The sequence below is a fragment of the Pan paniscus genome, chromosome 11 (genome assembly GCF_029289425.2).
Source record: "Pan paniscus chromosome 11, NHGRI_mPanPan1-v2.0_pri, whole genome shotgun sequence".
Taxonomy (NCBI): domain Eukaryota; kingdom Metazoa; phylum Chordata; class Mammalia; order Primates; family Hominidae; genus Pan; species Pan paniscus.
The window spans coordinates 117,410,142-117,426,567 of NC_073260.2; the positions used below are offsets into that span (position 1 = coordinate 117,410,142).

Sequence of the window (16,426 nt, forward strand, 5' to 3'; positions counted from 1 at the left end):
AGAACAAATGATCCTATTTCGATTAATTCCTCTTAATGCCTACCCAGGCCTACTTTCCTGGCATATTATAGAGACAGCAGGTCAGTTCCATTCAAAACCTAGAGATAGAAAATTCAAGCTTGATTAGTTGATAAAATATATGACTACACTGGTAGAGAATGTGCAGTGCTTAGTCTCTGTAAAAAGAAGGCTGGTGGGCTCTACCCCAGCTCAGAGTTCAGCCACAAGGTACTCTGGAATATGAGCACCCAGCCAGGGAGCAGTCTAGGGAACTGGGTTTTAGCTGTGGCTCTTTCCTTACTGTTTTGGTCTTCACTCTCTACCCAGGACCAGGATACACCCATACCCTTTGCCATAGAAGTCTGAAATGCCATCCCAGTCCCTGGCTCTGGGCTTTCGCCCATAGGATGTTAACCAGTGCCCCATAGAGGACTGAAATGTGCTTACTTGGCTGGGCTTCCTTGCTCTCCTGCCTCTGCCATTGACATGAGAAGAACATATCCGGGCTGCCCACTGGGTCCACTAGAATGATGGGAGACCCACGGAGCAGGTGTGTGAGCTAGTCCAAGCCAAGGTCAGCACGGCTGTCCGGCCAAGCCCTGCCTAGATGAGAGAAATAAATGCTTTCTGCTGCAGGCCACTAAGATTTTGCAATTTTGCAATTGTTTGCAATGCGGCAAAATGGTGGCCCCAGTTAACTGAAGCAGTCACCAAAACTGCCTGCCCTTGGGCATCCCTTTTCCTGTCTATCCTCCGGGTCTCATTTATACAATGAAGGAGGGACTGCAGGACCTCTAACTCCTACTACTGACAGCTGCGGACCAGGAATCCTGGAACGAAAAGTGATCCAGACTCAAGGGTCTGAGATGTACTCAGGGCCTAGAAGAAGTTGAAGAAAACACTTCCATTGGTACTGAAGTGGGCAGGCAGGGGACTTTGTCTCCAAAAATATCGCCATGTATGTGCCACGACCATGGAAAAAGTCAGCGACAGAAGGAGGGTCTGAAAAACCTGGGCCGCAGTATGTCCTGATAGCCAGCTCTCCAATAAACTTGTTTTTCTATTGGTTTAAACCCAGACAAATAAGCAAGTCAGAGACAGGACTGGAGAAAATGGAAATCTTTATTTTTAAACACTAGTACATTTTCAGGCTGTTTTAAAAAAGAAAAATCATGTTACATTAGTTCAAAACTATGCATCAAAGCATATTTATTTAAACTCTAATTTTACAAACACATAATGAAAGAAACATATATTTTATAAATATCTACTCGGAATATGTATTATGAAAAAAAGTGTTTAAAAATAACAGCCCCAGATCTCCCTCTTTAAATATATAAAATTCGCATAACAATTCATAAGAATTCTTTCTCAAGAGCCAAAAATTTCATTTCACAAAGGCCAACAACTCAGTTCCCATCAGACACAATCAAAAGTAATAGGAATATTCAAAAATGTAAAAGTTCTGTACAAGGGAAATACAGATAGCACACGGGTAAATCTCATTAGCATACATGCCATTTGTGTTTTAAAAATGTTTTATAAAAACTGCAATTTGAAACAAATAAGTGAGAGTCCTTCCCTGACTGTGGAAAATATATAAATTATCGCCCTACCCGCTGGGTACCGAGGTGCCACCTGCTGGAGCTAGAGAAAGAGGTCCCCGTGTGTTTCCTGACAGGGCCCTAAGCCGCACAAGGGGACCCGCCTCCTCTGTGGCAGTGGCTTTTCCTTGTGGGTGATTCACTAGTATTTCCTTTCACTTAGAAAACTTCTTTGGGATCATAGAAGACAATTGCTCACAAGTGAAAGCAAGACTAGAGATGATTTCAGATTGCTGTGTCCAATTAATTGTGTGTATTTTATATTTTTGGTGACCAAACTCTGGAAACCCGATTTACCACTGTCAGAGACACACCCTGTCACCTATGCCAGCAAAACTCACGGCACAGCCCCAAGGATGTCCCTTCATCTTCTCTCTTCCAACCCAAGCTGCTCTGTGGCCTGCAGCGATGCATGCAGACTACTGTCTCTTCTGGCACTTCTTCTGGAAAGAGCTCTTCAAAAAAGTGCGGTATACAGGGTCGGCCACATATTCATTCTTAAACCTGGAGCTCAGCACTCTTTGTCTCTTTCTCTCCCCTTGGATAATGTCTGCTCCATAAAATGTGTCTTCAAATCGCATGTCAGAGGCTGTGGACTAAAAGCAGCTGGTGTTATATTGCAAAAGGGCACGGCATTTGATCTTCAGAACACTGGACAAAGATCTGACTCGGTCAGCTGGGGTTAGGGTGCAGATGCCCAGGTCACCAGCTCAGGCTAGAAGGGCCCCAGGCATGGCTTTGGGCTTTCCCTCGCCTCTCCCACCCAAAGTGGGGGGCTCCATTTAGCCCTACTTTCTCTAGGATCTCCCCACCCTCCAACCCCAGGGACCTTCCCCAAACAAAAGCAAGATTAAAGTCTTCTCGTTTTAAACTTCCCTCATTTTTCATCTCCCCTCTGGCTCTTGCCCAGCGAGGTTTCTGACAAATGTCAACAGTCATCTCTAAGTTACCTTTACTCCTACTTAGCTTTGGGCCTCTGCCCCACCCCTTCCCTGAAACTGTTCTTGCTGAATGAAGTCCTAGTTGCTAATTCCTGTGACACCTTCCTATCCCTAAACTGACTTGACTAGTCTGCCAACTAATTACTGCTTAAAGCTCTCTTCTCTGTCATTTTGTAAAGCCACTCTCCTGCTTCTCCTTCTCTGGCTGCTCACTTTTGATGTCTCAGGGGTTCCCTTTCTTAACTATCTGCTCAACTACGATGCCCTAAGGTTTGGCACTGGGCCTTCTCCTCTCCACTCCTGTTCCCTGGACCTTTGTGCCCACACCCCTGGCTTCAGTGTCTGCAGGAGATGCTCACATCTGCTCCAGCTCAGGCCTGTAAGTGCATTTCCCCAGCAGGCATCACAAAGTCCCTGTCTCAGAGGCCCTTCAAATCAACCTGTCCTAAATTGAACTGAAAGCCTTCCTTCTCCATTGCTGTCCTTCCTACATTCCATAAAAGGCACCACCATGCCCATGCACCGTTACATTGGCCAGAAACCTAAAGGCACTGTAGACATTTCCCCACCGTGTCCAGGATTCCTCCTGCATGTACCTTGAAGCCCTTCAGCCTTTCTTCTTGATCCTTACCCTATGGGGCAGGCCCTCACCTCTGCAAAGCACTGCAATAAATGCTGTACCTCCAACCTATTTCCCACAGTACCACTGAAAGAAAGCTCTCTAAAAGCCCTCTTATTATACGACTCTACATGATCATATGCCCTTGCTTGTAATTTTCCAGCAACCTACTGCCTTCAAGATGACATCCCCACTCCCCAGGCTAGACCTACATAACCTGGCCAGAAGCCTGCCCCGTGCTCTGCTCAGACGGCATCAGTTGCAGGGCCTGGTCATACTTGCCTGGCTCAGGGCCCCATGCTTCTCTGTCTTTGGACACACTGTTTCATTTCTGTGAAAGTTATTCTATTCTACTGTCTCTGCCCTCGGCAAGCTTAAGGGTCCTTCTTTGGGACTCCTGTGGCCCTGACACATCCACTCAGTAAGATGAGGGCAGTGGTAGAGGTAAGGGGCAAGTAAGTTTCTCCCCATCAGGGGAACCCCATAAAGGTGAGGATATTAGGGACTGTGTACCCAATATTACATGTGTTCCCCACAGCAAACAATGTGGCTAGTATTTGGCTGCTGTTCAGTAAGTGTTTGCTGAGTGAGGGCGTGTGGCTTTTTCTGTGATAATCAGATAAAGCCTAAAGTCTATGGTAGGCACTATTTTTGCTTCCCAATTCCCTACTATCTTGCCTCCTAAAATGCACTGGCAGCTGTTTTCACTGAGGTGGATGACTTCTGATGACATCGACACACAGCACATTTCACTGTGCTGAGACTGCTTCCCCTGGCTGCTGGCAGAGACAGAGGTGAAAGACACTTTAGGACTTGAAAACACACGGTCCATAGTAAAGAAGAGAAAAACAAGAAAACAGCCACAAGGAAGCCTGAAAACAAAAAATGTACCGAAGTGTAAAGCTGTTCATGTTTCCAGCCAGTTCATGGGACAGTTACTCAGGGTAACAGGCCACCTCCACGGCTTCCCCCAGATACCACCTAGTTTCACTAGAGAAGAAAACTAAATCATTATGGGCTGGTTGGGTTCCCTCTGCCATTAGGAGAAAACACTTTTGTTTCATTCATTCTTGGCAAAATACTTCCTCTGAGTAATCTTTCACTTTTGTAAGTGCTAAAGTTATCAAAGAAGAAAATAAAACATCTGTGAAAGTGTTGCCACTGTGCAGAAACAGCAAAAGTCGGCCTCTCAAATACAATAATAAAACCGATTTACCAGGAGCTCTAGCTAATTATGCACCGTTGCTATGGTTATTCTGTGAGACAATAAAAGGTAACGGGGCTGCTTCTGAAGTGAGTGGAAAAGAACCCCACACAATCACTGAGGTGGACTGCTGGCTCTTTTGAACAGTTTCCCCCCAGTCAGCGTGTGTCTGGGTGAGCCGAAGTCATTAAAATACAAGGCCTCCTGACAAGGGCTGCTAACCTCCATCCTTAAAAAACAAAAAAGACTTTTCTAACCATAAAACATCTTCCATCAATGAGTTTTCCAATTAGATTTGTTTTGCCAACTGGAAAAAAAATAGTAATAATCATAGACAGACTAACCAAGGGTCTGAGGGCTATGTACCAACCCAGGGGAGAAACAGGCTGGCTACGACAAGACTGTGTATGTCTTTGATTCAATAAAGGTTGCCAACAGGACTTAGTGACTGTGAGCCTTTGTTCCCTAAGATATTTTCTACTTGGCTTAGCCGCTCAGAATAGCAGGCTGCATTCAGAGTGTATGGATGTGATTTACATATTTTCACTTTTTTTTTAATTAAAAATTTTTTCTGAGAATAAAAAAAAAAATTGAATGTTGGTGAGCTTGTTCAGTGAAATAGACCTTAGAAAATCCAGGACCTGTGTTCAGAGACAGCCACAGGGGAAGGCATCCTGGTATCTGAGCGAAATCTACTGTGAAACAAAGAGATTGTGATCAGAGTATGAAAGCAATGAGCTTTCTTCTCATGTGATTAAGAAACAGTATTTGAAATCTACAAGACTCAGCTGGTAGGATGCTTAGTCATACATCGATTAGAAAATGAAAGACCCAAGAGACTTTGAGAGGCTACCTGCTCCACTCCCCATCCTCTAAATCTCTAGGTGCTGAAAAAGGAAAAGAAAGGAGCGGGAGGAGCTGGGAATAAGGCAGGGAAGAGGGGAGTCCAAGGAAGACAGGAATACAGAACGAGACGAAGCTATCTCTAACATCTCGAAAAGGAAAGTTTTTCTCAAGAAATTTCAGGTCTCAGAACAGCGACAAGTCATCTAAGGTTTTTCGGTCTTGGTAAGATTTGGCTGGTATCTTTACAACAGGAATATTTAATTTTTTCTTTGCTTGCTGTCATTATCTAGTAGTTACTCTATTTACAGGTGTGTGGGTCCCCTCTGAGCCACATTTCCCATCGAGTGGGCAGCAATACCACCACTCCTCTTGACGATTTCACTTTGAAGGACCTTCCTCTGAAGGATGCAGCTGAGAGGAAAGTCAGTTCCCACCTGATGCAGTTACTCTGCTGTCAGGATCCCATCTGACTGGAAAAAAGCTGCATACACAACTGAACGTTTAAGGCAAGCTTGTCCAACCCATGGCCCGCGCGCTGCATGCTGCCCAGGATGGCTTTAATGCGGCCAAACACAAATCTGTAAACTTGCTTAAAACATTATGAGTTTTTTTTGCTTTTTTTTTTTTTTTTAATAGCTCATCAGCTATTGTTAGTGTAGTTTATGTGAGGCCAAAGACAATTCTTTTTCTTCAAGTATGGCCCCGGGATGCAAAAAGATTGGACATCCCTGATTTAAGAAAACCCTTGGTTTTTCCAAAATAACCAAATAATCTATAGTGACTCTATCAGTGCAGACAAGTATATCATAAGCACTCACTAAACTGAATTATTCAGAAAAAAAATTTCATTTTAGTCAGAAAAACCCCATCCATTCAAATTTCTCTATTTAGGATTTATCATTTCACAGATACAATAGATATAATTCTAAATGAATAAAACTGACTTCATTTCAGGGTCCACTAAATATTTTATGATACAATAATATGAAGTCTAAATTATTGTGAATTATATTTTTCAACGACTTCAGTTTTGAATATTTGTCCATGTTTGTTCATCTTTTAATGGTATGTGAGGGCATGAAACTACTATTTCCTTTTTAAAAAACTGCTTTAGTATTCCCACAACTAGCATTTAGGCTTTGTTTATCCCTTTTATTATGAAAGTCAGAGTTTAGCTTAATGATGAACTGACACAAACATCAGTAACTTTCTGAGACAGAAGGTAGTCAATCCATGAAAAACCTATAAAAGAATAGACAGACATTCAATTATGCCGAGTCCCCTTTGATCTACTCCTGAATACTTTTAATGTTGCTTCTACTAACAAGATTGCAAATGCCTTGATGGTATCTTTGTTTGCTCCTGGTGTTTTGCACAGAGCACACATTCAGTAAGTATTTTTGTGCACCAATAAATGTCAACACAAAGAAGCATCATGTGACTTCATTAGAAGAAAAGTAAAGCACATGCATTAATTTCCCCGATTTTGGTTGAATTTGAAGTTTGCATTCAATAGATTCCACTAAGGAAAATGTTGCATTGGCTTTTTTTAGAATTAATCCAAAAGCCCAAGTATGTTTCCTGCTGGGCTTGGGAAACATGAGGTGAGGACAAGGAATTCACTTGGCAGGTCCCCAAGTGGCATCTGCCAGCACTTACAAATCGAGCTTTCACTCTCTTGGGTAACTCTTCATCTAAAGTGTAGATGTCCTCTCTCTTCATTGCTATCTGGGATCCATCTTCAAACTCAACCTAATGAAAGATAAGATAACATGATACATATTAAAAAAACAGCACCGACCATTTTTAAAGCCTCCAATTAACTACATGAAAAGATGAAAAGGACTCAAACAGAACAAACAAGGGAACCAGCCAACAACCAAGGAAGTAAGAAGAGTTATTTCCCTTATTAAGTAGAGGCCGGGCATGGTGGCTCACGCCTGTAATCCCAGCACTTTGGGAGGCTGAGGCAGGCAGATCCCAAGGTCAGGAGATCGAGACCATCCTGGCCAACATGGTGAAACCCTGTCTAACAAAAATACAAAAATTAGCCAGGCATGGTGGCGCATGCCTGTAGTCCCAGCTACTCAGGAGGCTGAGGCAGGAGACCCGCTTGAAGCTGGAAGGCAGAGGTTGTAGTGAGCTGAGATCGCACCACTGCACTCCAGCCTGGTGACAGAGTAAGACTCCGTCTCAAAACAAAAAAATAAATAAATAAACTAAATACAAAATACATTTTAAAACAGGCCAAAATTCTTGGAAATGAGTGTCTTGGAATACAGGATATGAAAACTTTATCTGGCGAAGCAACAACAAAGAAAAGTAGCTGCTGATCAAATGGAAATCACAAAACATGAGACTGTGGGAAATTTAGCATTAAAATGGGTTGGGCCTGTTAACACGGTTCATTTCTTTAAGAGGCTCTGACAACGTAACAAGGAGAATTGTTTCTCTCTGTGAAAGAAAAGATAATATATTCCCTTTTTTTTTTTTTTTAAATTGAGACAGGGCCTTGCCGTGTTGCTCAGGCTAGAGTGCAGTGGCCTGATCTCAGCTCACTGCAACCTCAACCTCCCAGGCTCAAGCAATCCTCCCACCTCTGCCTCCTGAGAAGCTGGAACCATAGCTGTGTGCCACAACGCCCAGCTATTTTATTTTATTGTAGTTTTTTAGTAGAGACAAGGTCTGACTAGACTCAAGCAATTCTCCCACCTTGGCCTCCCAAAGTGTTGGGATTACAGGTGTCAGCCACCATGCCCGGCCTGATTACTCTTATATAATAATCCTCCCAGATAAAATAATTTATGCATTTTCTTACAGAGCTTGAACTTTCAAAACTCATGTGTCAAATTCAATCAAATGCCATCAAAGGAGCTGGGAAAATCTGTTTCTCAACTTCCTAACATGTAAACCTCATCAATGTGTGAAAATACATCATCATCTAAAACAAAATGTTTAAAACTTTTCTCGCACTAACCAAATGGAAGCAAATAATTTCATAACCAATTGTTTTTAAGATTTTAAAAGATTTTGTCAAAGAAAAGGTAAATAACACCAGCTAACAGAAACCTAGAGCACCTAGGTTTAGATTGGTTTAGGTTTAATACAACATGAACTAATCTAGCAGGAAACAAAAGGGATGTAATCAAGTAGAATACTTAATGTGTTCTAACTCTGAACCACATGGTATTTTTGAAGTCCCTAAATTTTGTCTGAATTTTTTAAAGAAATGAAAATATGCTTATACTTCTAGTCAAAAGGTAAGTTAAACCACACAGCTGTGCCATGTTAATAAAAAAAAAATCTAGAGTTTGAAAAAAATTTACACTAATTTTTTTTTGGTTTTTGGTTTTTTCTTGAGGCGGAGTTTCGCTCTTGTTGCCTAGGCTGGAGTGCAACGGCGCGATCTCGGCTCACTGCAACCTCTGCCTCCTGGGTTCAAGTGATTCTTCTGCCTCAGCCTCTCAAGTAGCTGTAATTATAAGCATGCCGCCAACCATGCCTGGCTAATTTTTATACCTTTTTTTAGTAGAGACGGGGTTGCACCACGTTGGCGAGGCTGGTCTCGAACTCCTGACCTCAGATGATCTGCCTGCCTCGGCCTTCCAAAGTGCTGGGATTACAGGCATGAGCCACTGTGCCCAGCTACACTTATTGTTTAATTCACAGAATGTCCAACTGATATATCGCTGCACTTTGCACTAAGCAAACACTCTCTTGAGTGGATGATAATATTAACCGGCCACATCTGTGCCAATGCATTGGTCTAGCTTTGCTGAGACACCCAGGTGGGTATGTCTCTCAGGCACAAGTTACCAATTCTGGTTGATGAACATCCATCACGGTCTTAATAAAGATCAAACATACAATTGAACGTATTATTATCCACGTACTGTTAGCATTTTGAATAAGCTAAACAATACAGTGGAATTAGGTGCCAGTCACATGAGAACCCTTGCTGTCACTTCCGGGAGGGCTAACAATGGGAAGGGTTTTCTTCCTGGCCTTGTTTGAGCAGAAACATTTCTTTAACATTTAACTAGGCCACAGTGTCATCTGATTTACACAACTTAGTTGATAGCATAGCTAGAACCACCTGTGCCTACTTTCATTTGTTTTAGACTTAAAACATCTAAAAGACAAAAGGCAATTACAAACCTAGAAGGGAGTATGCTGTGCTAGGACCAGGGTAACCAACCGTCCTAGTTCGCCTGGGACTCAAGGGTCCCTTGGGATGTAGTTATTTTCAGTACTAAAATCAGCGATGGTCCCAGGCAAGCAGGGATGGTTGTCCACCCTAGTTAGGGCAGAGCTGAGAGAGAATTTTGGCCCTCTCTTTACCAGCTGTGTGCTCTCGGACAAATTATTAAAAAATTATTCTTCAATCATTAAAAATTTTGTTCACAGCCTTTCTTCCCTCATTTGTAAGACAGGAGTCAATAACATCTATTTTGTAGGACTACTCTGAGGGTCAAAAAATGCATATGCCTAGGATATTAAGCACTGTGCAGCAGGTATTTATTTATCTGTCATATCTATTTTTAAAACTGTCTTTGTTTATTTGATGGTGAAGTTGAATAGTTAGACACAAAACACAAAAAGATCTCAAAAGGCCACTTGGCTTAATGAGGAATTTTAAACTACTTGTGCTTGAGAGACAATTTTAATATTAATCTTAACTTTTTCATTGAGTCTATAAATATGCTCATAGTTTTATGTTGATAGACCATCATAAATTCAACTGAAGTTAACACACTGATTACTAATTAGCCTGAATTTCAACATATTCTCATTATGTGATTCTTTTCATGTAGCAAATGGCTTTGCTACATGTAAGAAGCTTTACTTTTGCACTTATTATTTAATTAAATGTAATTATTTTATTTTGCATTATGTAGTAATGCTTCTTTTCCAGGATCCTCCGGTATTATAGCCTATCTTGCAATTTTTGCCTAATTCTGGTCATTTCTAATGCAATGAAGCTCCAGTACCTTTACTATTATAAATAACTTGAATTTGTTTCTTGAGACTGTCACCAATACCATATGCAAAGGGGGAAATGGCCTTTACACACACAGACACACATACACACACAATGTATGTGTATACATCCTCCCCTATCCATTCCCCTTAGGTTTTTCTAGACCATGAAAAACACTCTCTCCTAAGTTTTTCAAACTTCTTTGAACACCTTTAATTACACTGTGCTCCAGGTCCTGACGCAGTATCTTACAATGCACTCTTCCATTTAAGCTCTTGCTCCTTATCAGTCTTTGAACAATTTCTCTGTTGAAACTGACAGTCTTATCGTTCTCAAGCTGTTTTTCAACAGGCCTGAACCTTCTTGCTTTTTCTCCTTTTACTTCAACCTTCCTGTTTTCACTCTACAGTTTAGCCTGAGAATCTTGATTTCTGACACAGTGTTACTGAAAATTCTACAATGTATTGGCTCTAAATGTCCCCTTTTAAAACCTTTCTGAAGGAATATAAATGTGCACGTGCTATCCATGTTGTTCCCCTTATTAAAGCTTAACTCATTCTCATGTCTGGGTGAAATAAAAGTAATTCATTTTAAAATTGTATATATACTCTTTAATACTATGTAGGGTTCCCTGGTGAACAGAACGTCCAACTGATAGCTGTACTTTTCATTTAAACAAGCATTCCTTTAAGCTTGGGTGGATGATAATCATCAGCTCCTTGTGACATTAACTGGCCACATCTATGTCAATGCACTGTTGTCTAGCTTTGCTGAGATAGCAGGGAGTGGGGAGACTATGTCTCTCAGCAAAAGCCACCAATTCAGGGGCTGCTGGCTGAAGAGTGGCCATCGCTGTCTTGGCTGAAGGTTAGATGAATCCGCCAACTAGTCGTTCCCCATACAACAGAAACAGTGGGAGGCAGCCTGTCTTCTAGTCACTTATCTTTCTGGCAGAACCATATTCCTTACAATTAAACCATTCATCAAATGCTGTTAAGAGTTTCCCAGTGTCCAACTTGGTAATAAAACTCCAGGGTTTCGACCTGGGTCATTACACATTGAATCTTTGCCTCCTGCATAAAATAAGAGGTGTCCCAAATTCATGTGGCTTATTGTTCAGCAGCACACTTGAGATACTATCTCCTTCTGACTTATCATGTCAATCTTAGCAAGCATCACAGAGAAGGAAGAACCCACCTGGTACATGTGGGCAATATTTGATCCAAAATATTTTGCTCCATAGAGTTTGCCATCAGGCCACTTGACTTGGACGACTTCTCCCTCGGCAGGTGGGCCCAGCTTCAGACAGTCTCGGCTCTGCAGAATAAACAGAGACAGGCTTTTCAAAAGGAGTGCCTAAGTGACTGCATTTAGAACTTAGCAAATGATGAACTCCTGGTAATTAAAAGGAGTTATTGCCTCTGTGTTTTATGGATTATGATCTCGCATGGGTGTTCAGGGGAAGAGATATGAGCCAAAGGAGTATTTAAAGATTCAGCCTACATCATAAAGTTGCAAAGGAGCCACCATAATCCAAGCAGAAAAAAACAGCAGCATTTACATTTGCTATTTGAAAAAGAATTGTTTAGGGGGTTACTAAAATATGCATAGAAACCGCTTCAGCTGAGGAATAGACCAGCTAATGATTTATAACACCTGACATTTATATAGCATTTTGCAGTTAACAAAATGCTTCAGCATACATCTCATGTGATCTTATAATCACCCCATGACATAGAAAAAGACTATTAATTATCCCCATTTTACTGACAAGGAAACTGAGACTCCTGCGAGGCTTTAAGTTGCCAGGATCTCTGGAGGAGTGAAGCTATGGGAGACTAAAAGACACCCAGGTGGAAGTGGAGCAGGGGACAAATGGCGTGCGATTGAAGCCGGTAGGACTTGCCAATAAAGCAGGGAAGGGAAAACAGGAGCACCTGCAGCATGGCGGGTGGAGCTGGGTGGGTGTGTCCTGTTTAGCACGCCCCTTCTAAAGACCCCCTGGACCCCCCTACATAAATGTGCTTCTGCCAGCATCTCCTGTTAATTGACTAGCCCACCTTTTTCTGCAGGTAATCATGGTGGCACCCATAACCAGAATCTTTTCATTTCAGATCTTCTGTTTCATATTGCCACCTCCCAAGGCAGTAATTCAGAGCAAACTCCCCAGGTGATTAATCCTGAAAGGTGCTTTTTTTTTTTTTTTAAGGCGTGGCAGGGGGACAGGGAAGTTAGTAAAACATTTAAACATTTGCTCAGACATAGTTTGCAAACTTTTAAATTTGTATGTATTGAGTAGGACACAATACAATTTTAATACTAGGGAATTAAATACTTGACTATGGTAATTTTTATTTTTGCACATTTAGCAATTCATGATTTGCTAATACTGGTATTTTACCGATGAGGACAATCTGAATGAAATGCACACTTGACCAATCAAGCTATAAATGCAGACTGGGCATATTCTGTGGTTTAAATGAGAGGCATACACAGGAAGTATTTAGTTGTTTATGATTGGAAATCTACCATGTACTATTTCTTATTACTAATAGAAATTGTGCCTTATAAAGGAGTGGCCATTTGATTGCTGGGTTAGGAGTATACATGGAAGGCCCGGCTGTTCATTTTTCTAACTGCAGGCTATGCTTCCATTAGAGCTAAAGCAAAGAAAAAAATAGTTTGCTCGGAGGCTCTACAGAACTGACAATATGCATCTAACTTAGCCAAATGAAAGTAAGTCTATCCTTGGCCCTCATAATACTTGACCTCAGGGCATGTGGAATTGAAAGGGTAGGCTGTGGAGATGTATTCCCATGGGGTTATCACCTTTCTTTCCATTTCCCTTCCCAAGATTTATGTGGTACCGAGAACACTGGAAGGTATAGCTTCTGAGTACAAACTGATTACATGTGTCAGTCTCCGAGGTTAGAGAGTCGCATCAGCTCTGGATTCCTCTGAGCTGAAGCCCAGGTGCTGGGGTAAGTGTGACGGCAGGAGGTGGCATATGTTTCTCCCGCTGCTAAAGATGTCTCCCATGTGGAGGGATCTCCACTTGGGTAATACATCTGGCTCATCTTCACCCCCTCTTAGCCTTTTACAAGAGGATTAGTTACGACTTAATTTTATTTTTGAATTCTGAAGGATTTCCCAAACTATGTGCCATGGTGCTCTGCAGTGCTACAGCAAACTCACAGGGACCCTGTGGGATACATTCAAGAGAAGCACGGTGACACTTGTGAGGCACCTAGCTTACTAATACTGATGAGTTATTTGGACCTAATTTACTTAACACATAGAACTGTTAGGTACTTCTTTTGACTGAGAGGCACTATAAAAAGCATGCTGAGGTACTAAGGGTGCCTGCAAGCCAAGAAAGTTTGGTGACCTCTAGCTCAGCTCCTTCCCTTTCTCTCTCGAGCCATCATGCAGACAGAGAACCTGCACTCTGCTCTGCTCCTTCCACGGACAGGAGCCTGCACTTGCCTGCACTGCCCATCACTAGGTAAGCCTGTCTAATTCCAGGGTCCAGTATTTGAAACCTGTTTGCCCACAGATATAAGCCACACTCCTCAATATCTGCTTTATTACTCATAAAGGTGATACTTTACATCTCCAAATCCTGACTCCTTTGTCTCGCTTTTCCTCAGGCAGGGCGAGACATGCTATTTATTGGGTCCTTCTCGAATCCCAACAGAGGCAAGTCAACGCCTCAGGAAATACATGAGGCTGTACCCTGCACTCTCTTACCCACCACAAACCACTTTCAAGCAGGAGAGTTACAGCCTCCCTTTCTTTATCATTTAGGGCCTTAATTTTACAGATTTGCCCTTCAGCAGAACTTTATTAACCTTTAAAATAAAATCCCTCAAAATAAATCCTGACTTGCAATTTTAGCTACCATATCACCAAGGAGAGGTGAGGGACATAGAAACGTGGACTAGACAAGCATAAATTGCATTCGAGCAGTTTAATCTTAAAAACATAGTTTTATTAACAAACTGAATAGATGAACTTTACTAAGTGACAATTCTTTTTTCAAAAACCTTTTGGAAACAATGCCTGAGATAGTTAGATATCTTCTATTACTAATTGTAAATTCACCTTTCACTCACAGGAAATCTTAATCTAGCATTGGCAGTGCCTGACCTCAACTAACCACTTACTGCTCAGCCTCCTCCTAACGTTGCTCTGTATCCTAATGTTGCTCTCTATCAGCCACAAAGACAAAATTCATAATCTTTCATGCCAAACTCAAGAAGACATTTCAGTTTGCTTTCTCAATCTTCTTGCTTTCAGAACTCTTTTTCTTTACTTATAGAAGAAGAAAAATAACAAACCAACTATGTAACAAGGTAAGTTATTCTGTGCCTCCCCCACCTCCAAAACCAGGGGGCACGATTCTCATCCGTAACAGCTCCTTTCTCACCCTTCGACAGGTCATTCAGCTGGAAGGACATATATTTTGATTAGCATATAACTTTATTTAGTATGTAAAATTCATTATTTACTCCTTAGCTACTTTCCAAATGAAGTTAAGGTAGCTCGGAGTAAAACATAAAAGAGCTTATTTCTGTAACATCTACTTTCATCCATAAAGAAATAGTGTCAATTCATCAGCTGTTTCACATTTTGAGTTTGCCAGCAACTTCCTATGACTATGTGGGGTATAAATTTAAACAAGAATGAGACTAGAAGCATGTGGGCCGATGAAAAGAAGTTGAAAGGTTTGAGATTTAGGCTTCTCTGATCTCTCCAAAGTAGAAGCTGGTGGGTGTCACCAAAATTATTTCAATCACTAATTCAAAACCTATTTACTGACCACCTAATGTGTGTGAGACACTAGGAGGCAATAAAGCCCAGCAGCCCAAGCCAGGGACAGACAGAGGGCATTGCACCCACACGTGAGGCCTGTCACACTAAACCCCATGGCTCTGTGGGGTGCAGGTCTTCACGGTCCTTGCAAGGGGGGAGACCTATGAGGGCTTCAGAGTAGAACTTTGATTTTATTTACAAATAAGGTTTCTGAGTAAGATTTCATTCGGGGTAAAAAAGTTTCTTTTAAAAATAAAAGGTCTGGAAGATGGCCAAATAGGAACAGCTCCCGTCTGCAGCTCTCAGCGTGATTGACGCAAAAGATGGGTGATCTCTGCATTTCCAACTGAGATACCTGGTTCATCTCACCGGGACTGGTTGGACAGTGGGTGCAGCCCACAGAGGGCGAGCTGAAGCAGGGTGGGGCATCACCTCAGCTGGGAAGTACAAGGAGTCAGGGGATTTCCAATTCCTATCCAAGGGAAGCCTTGACAGACTGTACTTGGAAAAATGGGACACACCTGCCCAAATACTGCACTTTTCTCAAGGTCTTAGCAACCAGCAGAAAGGAGATTCTCTCCTGTGCCTGGCTTGGTGGGTCCCGTGCCCATGGAGGCTTGCTCACTGCTAGCGCAGCAGTCTGAGACTGAAGTGCAAGGTGGCAGCCTGGTTGGGGGAGAGGCGTCTGCCATTGCTGAGGCTTGAGTAGGTAAACAAAGCGGCTGGGAAGCCTGAACTGGGTGGAGCCCACCTCAGCTCAACAAGGCCCACTGCCTCTAGACTCCAGCTCTGTGGGCAGGGCATAGCTGAACAAAAGACAGCAGACAACTTCTGCAGACTTAAACCTCCCTGTCTGACAGCTCTGAGGAGAGCAGTGGTTCTCCCAGCAAGGCATTTAATCTCTGAGGAAGGGCAGACTGCCCCCTCAAGTGGGTCCCTGACTCCCATGTAGCCTAACTGGGAGACAACTCCCAGTAGAGGTAAACAGACACCTCATATAGGTGGCTCCCCTTCTGGGACGAAGCTTCCAGAGGAAGGATCAGGCAGCAATATTTGCTGTTCTGCCTCCAATGGTGATCCCCAGGCAAACAGGGTCTGGAATGGACCTCCAGCAAACTCCAACAGACCTGCAGCTGAATGATCTGACTGTTAGAAGGAAAACTAACAACCGGAAAGGAACAGCATCAACATCAACAAAAAAGACATCCACACCAAAACCCGATCTGTAGGTCACCAACATCAAAGACCAAAGGTAGATAAAACCACAAAGATGGGGAGAAACCAGAGCAGAAAAGCTGAAAATTCTAAAAATCAGAGCACCTCTTCTCCAAAGGATCACAGCTCCTCACCAGCAATGGAACAAAGCTGGAGGGAGAATGACTTTGACGAGTTGACAGAGTAGGCTTCAGAAGGTCA

The 16,426-nt window shown here is 42.4% G+C and overlaps 1 protein-coding gene across 4 annotated transcripts in view; it reads right to left on the reverse strand.

Annotated features, from left to right (window-relative positions):
* Positions 1–1,104: 1,104 nt before the first annotated feature.
* KDM4C (lysine demethylase 4C) overlaps positions 1,105–16,426 on the reverse strand; it is a 410,581-nt gene continuing 395,259 nt past the window's right edge. For all 4 annotated transcript variants that reach the window (XM_003823391.6, XM_008977026.5, XM_008977029.3 and 1 more), the window contains 3 exons: positions 11,393–11,512; positions 6,874–6,966; positions 1,105–2,200 (listed from right to left, as the gene is read on the reverse strand). In XM_003823391.6, the coding sequence (XP_003823439.1) occupies positions 2,024–2,200; positions 6,874–6,966; positions 11,393–11,512 (390 nt within the window). In that variant the 3' untranslated portion in view covers positions 1,105–2,023. The remainder of the gene's footprint in view (positions 2,201–6,873; positions 6,967–11,392; positions 11,513–16,426) is intronic.